Source organism: Lactuca sativa, chromosome 2 (assembly GCF_002870075.4).
Source record: "Lactuca sativa cultivar Salinas chromosome 2, Lsat_Salinas_v11, whole genome shotgun sequence".
Taxonomy (NCBI): Eukaryota; Viridiplantae; Streptophyta; class Magnoliopsida; order Asterales; family Asteraceae; genus Lactuca; species Lactuca sativa.
Window position 1 is genome coordinate 94067490 of NC_056624.2, and position 7711 is coordinate 94075200.

The window sequence follows — 7711 nt, forward strand, 5'->3', positions numbered from 1 at the left end:
TGTTGAACATATGTATTGTTCAAGGCATATACATGTGAACATGAAACAATTCCGAAAGAAAAGAACATACTAAAACCTACTGTGGAAACGTGCAACAACTAGTGTCTAATACTTTTACTAAGCAATAAGGAGTTGAATTACATTATTATGCAAATTTGTTTTAATAAAAATAGTTTGCTTTACAATTTATAAATAAAATAATCAAATCAAAATAATCATTATCTAAAATAATTATTCTTAAAAATTCTCATATTGTTTTAAGAAAACTTTAATTTTCTTCATCTACATAAATCCTTACACTAAAATATTTCTTATATCTTTGGTTTTTCTTTACAAAAAAAAAAAGACAAACGACTTTTAGAAAAGTCTAAATGTAAGGGCTATTTTAACCATATCAAATATATCGTGACCTATGTTTGGAATAAGTTGGATTTTTTTTTTTTTAATTTTTTTTTATTGTGAAAAGATTGTTTTTAGAATAAAAAAAGAAACATTGAGACCCGATTGCATCGGTTCGCATCTGTGGTCTCTTCCTGTCTGGTGTCTGCAACAACGAGAAGGGACTCATTTTTCTCTGCAACTCCGTCATTCTCTCTCTGACAATTTTCAATTCAATCTCATGCAAAATCTCATCCTCCGCCATTTTTGAATCTGAACAAACTCTCTCTCCCTCTCTAAAAATGGAAGTTTCCCCCTCTTCATCCGAAGATACATCCGACACTTCTCAACAACAATGCTCCTTCTCCATCTCCGACAACCATCGTCTATACTTGGTCCCTTTTAGGTCTATTCATTTCTAAATCGAACCAAAATGTGATAATAAAAACAGCCCGATAACGATTTTATTTTATCTGCTGTAGGTGGTGGAAAGAAGCTGAAGGAGGGTGTGGTGATCCAGATGGGGGAACGAAGAAGAAAAGAGGGGTTTTGTACGATGCGTTGCCGGCATCGTCTTTGTATGCTGGTCCAATGAAGATACTCAATAGCATTTTTAAATCAGATCTTGCATTTAACCTTATTAAAAAAGAAGAAGAAGATGATGATAATTATGTTTCTGAGAATAACGGAGGGGAAGATAGAGACATAAATGGAGTATCTGGACGAAACTATGCATTGGTTTCTGCGGATATGTGGCTTGAGGCACTTAAATGGTATGTGTTTTCTACTAACTTTACAGAAATATCACCGGATCATCATATTTTCATTTGAGTGTGAGAGCGTCACTACAATCAATAATTTGTCATTTTGACCCGGCTTGTGTTGTGGTTTTGCTTATGAATGTCAATCTGGGTGATTGTATATTTGCTACTTTTAGTTAATAGTAGATAACTAGTTGGAAAGTAATCAGAGTTAACGGTTAGACCTAGTTTAACATGCTTTTTTAAGCTAATTCATAATCACTTTACTTAACCATCATACATGATTTAATCCTTGTTTTGATTTAGAATTTTGTTTCAGTAAGTCTATAACCATGCTTCTTCTTTTCCTCACTAAGTACTGATTGGATAAACTGCTGTCTGCATAAAGGATATTTAAGAGAAAATTGTCATTCTCTCTGGCATTATTGCAAAAAGAAACACCCATATTAAGTACAAAAGAAACAGTAGCTCAACGTAGTTGCTTTGTATATATGTCAAGGTTTGCAAGTTGTGTTGTTTTCGTGTGTGTATTGAGATTTGAGAATGGCAATTTAGGAACAAAATGAATTTGTTGATCCGTTAGTAGTGGCATTGTAGGCATAGTGAGTCCAAAGGCACAGTGAAGGCGTCCGAAGATGATATGACTGATGTATACCCTTTACAACTCAAGCTTTCTATTTTGCAAGACACCAACACATTGGGAGTAAGAATAAGCAAAAAGGTGCATATCGTCAATCCTTTATGTATTTGCCCTTTTTTTTTTCATCCAAACTCCTCTCATGTTAAAGTTGATTAATAATGTTAAAAAAAATTGTTGGAATGCAAGGGTTAAATGGTCATTTAGTTTCATTAAGACGATTATTAAGTGTAGAAAAGAAACAGAATTTATGTATACAACACTTTATCCATACAAACATTATTACGCATTACCCATAGGACAATGGGGAAAATAAGAAACAACCACTATTTGTATGTGATTAATCTATACAAAAACAGAGCGTAAATCGAAAGGATCACCAGAAACAGTTTCGTGTTTTTTTTTTTTTTTTACAAACCTTATGTACTTGAAGTTGAGTTTATAGTGTGTTCTTGCTTAGAAGTTTCTAGTACCCACACACACTATTAGCTGAAAGTAAGTTTAATAACTATATGAAGACATTATTAATCATTGCATAAAAATAACCTGAAATCTTTGAATAAGAACATGTGAATTACTTGCTCCATGTATCATCTGCTGAGTATTTGAATATTTTGAATTCTCATCAAATTCAAGGAATCCACTTTTCTTTATTGGTGTTATTTCCAGGATAACGCTGTCGAGTGTTTTCGAAGAGCCTGCAAGATTTTTAGCATAGAGTCTGAAGTAGTAAGTGACTGTATCTTTCTTTTTTTCTTTTTTATTTTTTTTGTTCAGCAGGAGTTTGTAGCAATTATGAGAAATTTGGAACTTTTTGTGCAGTTATACATTTGGGATTTTTCTGGACAAACAGCTAATTTTCTTCTAAACGACAACAGCAAGAACACCAAAGACGTTCCAAGACAGCCAGAGCAAGATGTAAGTTGTATTTGAATGCTTATCACAGCTCTTTTTGAACTTTATAAAACATGAAACCACCCAATGTCACTCACAGCATGTAAAGTTTCGTACATTGCAATATATGCATTCAAATGCTGTATAATCAATCCATCATATACACTAGCATTGTGTAAAATAATGAAAAATACAATCTCCAGAAATTTGATTCCGAAATTGAATGAAATCTTTTTTATTGACATTTCCGTATTTGATATGCTATTAAGAGTGGTCCTAATACCCACACCCCACGCAGATTCTGTTGGAGCTGCAAGTTTATGGGTTGTCAGATTTGATTAAAAACAAAGATATGAAAAAAGATGATGTGAATGTGATTAAAGGTTCATTAAAGATGAACGGTTGTATGAGCATGCGTAGTGAGAAGGGATCGTTGGGGTTAACCGGTTTACAGAACTTGGGAAACACTTGTTTTATGAATAGTTCTCTCCAGTGTCTTGCTCACACCCCAAAGCTTGTTGATTACTTCCTTGGAGATCACAGGAAAGAAATAAACCACGATAATCCGTTGGGCATGAATGTATGTTTATATTACCACTTACCACTTACTACTACTACTACTACCAGTCTCTTTTTTCTTTCATGCTTTCTAGACCTATTTTTTGATGATGATGATGCAAACATCAGTTCGTTTTCTGTCAAGACATAACAGATGAATGGGAGTAAAATCGCAATTTTTTTCCCACCCAAGCCAAAAAAGTGGAGCAAGTGCAAAAGACATGATTAACCAAAGTATAAAAACACATGCAGCCTACCCGTGATTGGTTTTCTTCATATCTATTTCTGCAAGAATAGCAAACAAGCAAGTAGAAGATTATTGATTTTTTATTTTTATGGCTATGATGACAGGGTGAGATTGCAATGGCGTTTGGAGATTTACTAAAGACGTTATGGGCTCCTGGGGCAACAGCTGTACCACCACGAACATTCAAGTCCAAGCTTGCTCATTTTGCTCCTCAATTTAGTGGCTTCAATCAGCATGATTCTCAAGTTTGTATTCTTATGTCTTCTCCTCAATCCCTTGAGTCCATCTGTAATAAGTAATAACAACTTCCATTCCATTCCAGCAGAGGTTATATGAATTCATATGATTAAAGTTTGTATGCAGGAACTCCTTGCTTTTCTATTAGATGGACTTCACGAAGATCTAAATCGTGTTAAATGCAAACCTTATGTTGAAGCTAAGGATGGTGATGGTAGAGCAGATGAAGATATAGCTGATGAATACTGGCAGAATCATCTCGCTCGCAACGACTCTATCATCGTTGATGTATGCCAAGTAAGTACCTCTCCTTTTTGTTCCCAAATACTACAAACCAGTTTTAAATGCTGCTATGTAGATTTTTTTCCTTCCCTTGCCCTTGCCCTTCTTAGTAAGAAACCAAGTGAATTGAATTTTGTTATAATAATTGGCATTGCAGGGTCAATATCGGTCAACACTGGTATGCCCAATTTGCAGAAAGGTGTCGGTCACATTTGATCCGTTCATGTATCTGTCATTGCCCTTACCATCAACATCACTGAGGACAATGACTTTGACAGTTGTGTCCACCGATGGTAGTGCCCACCCAAATCCCGTAACTGTTAGTGTTCCCAAGCAGGGAAAGTTTGAAGATCTTGTTAATGATTTGAGAAACAAGTGTTCTTTAGGGAATCATCAAACCCTCATGGTGGCTGAGGTCTGTTCTACTTCTACATTCCCTTCCATCCATTCAATCCATCTTCTTCTGTTTCTAACATTTTAATATCATCTACAGGTATACAACAATCATATTATACGGTTTCTAGGGGACCCCACTGATTCATTATCCTTAATTAGGGATGATGACCGACTTGTTGCATATAAGTTACAAAAAGATTATCACAAATTTTCTCAGATTGTTTTCGTTCATCAACAAATAGAAAAGTAAGTTCAATCTTTCTTTCTTTCCTGTTTTTGATATAATCGCTTATTTCCCACTGCAAGTTATTTTGCATTATCATTAGCATTTTTAATAAAACTGCTAATGGAAAACCTTGTGGCGGATGAAGCTGAAAAATTTAGGGTTAACTGCAAGAAATAACAATGTACTTTCATTGATATGTTTATTATAGTGTCATACACTCATTTCTTCTTATTAGAAGAACCTTGTACTCTAAAAAATGTACCCAATAGTAGTAATGGCATTCAAATACAAAACAGTTTGAATGCTATATAGTTGGGCTTATTTTGCAAAGTACGATGTCTAAATAAGAAAAAGTTGCAAGCAAAATGCTAATAATAAGAAAAATGAAAACGAAAGGGAAAGCACTATACTGTAATAGTAAAAATTGAAAGTTGGATGCTGTAACACACAGTTATATGAAAGTATGTTGCTATTTTTTGCAATTAGCCATAAAACTTGAAAGTTGAATTCCCAGTTTTTTTGAAGCTATAGTTGGGTAGCTTTCTAAAAGTACAATGCCTTAGTAAGAAAAAACAAATCTGAAAGTACAATGCTGTAATAGAAAGTCGGACGCTAAATATACAAAACAAACAAAAGTAAGTTGCTATTTCTGGAATTTACCCTAAACTTTGTGATAACACCCGTTTTTGTTTGATGCTGTAGTTTTTTCAATGTACAATGCTATAATAAGAGAAAAGGTGAAAGTATAATGCTGTAGTAGAAAGAATGAATGAACGACGCTGCAACCAACAAAAAAAATCAAAGCTGTTATTATTTTTTCCTTGCATTTAGTCCTAAAATTCATGAAACTGCCCGTTTATCTTTGGTCATATCTTCATTTTTTTGACTTGTATATACATACAGACATGCTTTTGGGCTTCCTCTTGTAGCTTGTGGTGAAGTTGTAAAAGGACACGATATCCGCGATTTATATTTCAAAGTACTCAAAGCTTTCACAATAAAGGCCAAGAATTCTTCCACAGAGAATAATGGCAACACTGTCACCATGCCAACCGAAGATGAAGATGAAGAAACAAAGAATGAGTCGTGCTCTGATTATGAAATAAAGTTTTATTTGAGTGATGATAATGGAAATGTGAAAGGCTGTGAGATTGTTATGGATGAGTTGTTAAATTCAAGCGAGTTGACCGGTCGAGTAAACATTGTTGTGTGTTGGTCTGATAAGAATAAGATGGTTGAAGAATATGATCAACGGCTTCTTAGATCACCTGTTGAAATCTATAAGCCTGCTTTGTTTAGCAAACGGCCTCAAGAGTCTATTTCTTTGTATAAATGTTTAGAAGCGTTCCTTAAGGAAGAGCCACTTGGACCCGAAGATATGTGGTAAGTGCCTGATTTATAAAACCCTCTCATCTTTTATACTAATTATAAAAAAATTGCCAGTCCTAGGCAGAGGCAGCCTTCTTAGGCTGTGTTTTGTTACATGGGTTTAGACTGTTTTGGATGATGAGAATATGTTTTTGCACAAATGAGAGATTGAGTCCTTTTTGGGTGGGACAAAAAATTGCAAATTTTGTCTTGTTCACAAATAAAAAAAAAAAAAAAAAAAAAGCAAAGCAGGCAGTAAGTTTGATAAGTGATAAATCTAATGATGTGTTGTTATAGGTACTGTCCTGGGTGCAAAAAACACCGACAAGCTAGTAAGAAGCTAGACCTATGGAGACTGCCTGAGATCCTAGTAATTCATTTGAAGAGATTCTCATACAGCAGATTCTTGAAGAATAAGTTGGAAACATACGTTGATTTCCCTATCCACGATCTTGATCTGTCAACATTTGTTGCATACAGTAATGGACGATCAAGTCATCGTTATATGCTTTATGCAATTAGTAATCACTATGGAAGCATGGGAGGTGGCCATTATACCGCCTTCATCCGTGTAAGCACATCACTATTTTCACAAAAAACAAAAATTGCAATTTCTTGTCAAGATCTCTTGCACGTAAATGCCCCTCCTTATCATCCATCATCTTCATAAAATAGCCCTTGATAGCTTCTCTTCTCTGGTTCGGTTCGGTCCCAAATTCCCAATCCCATCCAGTTATGGATTTACTAGGCTATTTTTGATGATGAGGATAAGGAAGGCGTTTACGTGTTTAAAAAGAAAAAGACTCGGTCCTCATATATAGTTATTTTATTTTTCATTTATCTTAATGTAGCATGATGGGGATAGATGGTATGACTTTGATGATAGCCATGTCTCCCCAATCGATGAGGATAGAATCAAGACTTCTGCTGCTTATGTTCTCTTCTACAGAAGATTAGAAGAATGACAAACCACTAGCGCTCAGCCTGGCCCTGGATCAAATTTCTTCATTCTTTTTTCCCATTCTTCAACTATAGACTATATATAATAGTATAGGCAGCCTTTTTTCATTCAACTGAATCATTTGGAATTCAGAAACAACTTAACATACAAAGGAAGCCTGCCTGCCTGCCTGCCCCGCTTGCAAATCTCAACACTTTCATCTGAGTTCTAACACCCAACATTAGCATACTCAATTTAGTTTACAGTCCAAGAGGTAAACATCAAATTTTTTATTTATTTATCATAGGCTACATCTTTTGTAACCTTGTGTAAATTACATGAAAATTACAACATTTTTATTTTTTTTTGTTGTTACATGTTAGCTGGCTAGCTGCAATCTTACGGATCCGCTAAATTTTATACTATCAAATCAAATTTTAGTATGGGTAACGTACTAACGAGATAGTAAGTAAGATTTTGAACAATCGATATATATATATATATATATATATATATATATATATATATATATATATATATATATATATATATATATATATATATATATATATATATATATATATATATATATATATTAGGCATAACCTTGAGTGTTGGACAAGAATGCAGTTATGTTGGTAAAATAATTGTAAGTAAAAATTAACTTATGTTTTTGGGTATTAACTAAATTAACAAATAATAAAAAGAAATCCATTAACTGGTCTATTTATATTATCCTATTATAGTCCAAACTTTTTAAAAGATTGTTTTTAGTTTTATATTATAA

The 7711-nt window shown here is 33.9% G+C and overlaps 1 protein-coding gene across 1 annotated transcript; it reads left to right on the forward strand.

Annotated features, from left to right (window-relative positions):
* The first annotated feature begins 457 nt into the window (after positions 1–457).
* Positions 458–7339, forward strand: LOC111888634 (ubiquitin carboxyl-terminal hydrolase 8). Its single transcript, XM_023884762.3, has 13 exons — positions 458–784; positions 861–1151; positions 1737–1860; positions 2446–2505; positions 2599–2694; positions 2969–3250; positions 3580–3720; positions 3839–4009; positions 4152–4409; positions 4488–4636; positions 5520–5999; positions 6282–6555; positions 6836–7339. Exons 1-13 carry the CDS (start codon positions 681–683, stop codon positions 6947–6949), a joined length of 2544 nt encoding a protein of 847 aa, XP_023740530.1. The 5' UTR covers positions 458–680; the 3' UTR covers positions 6950–7339.
* Positions 7340–7711: the final 372 nt, after the last annotated feature.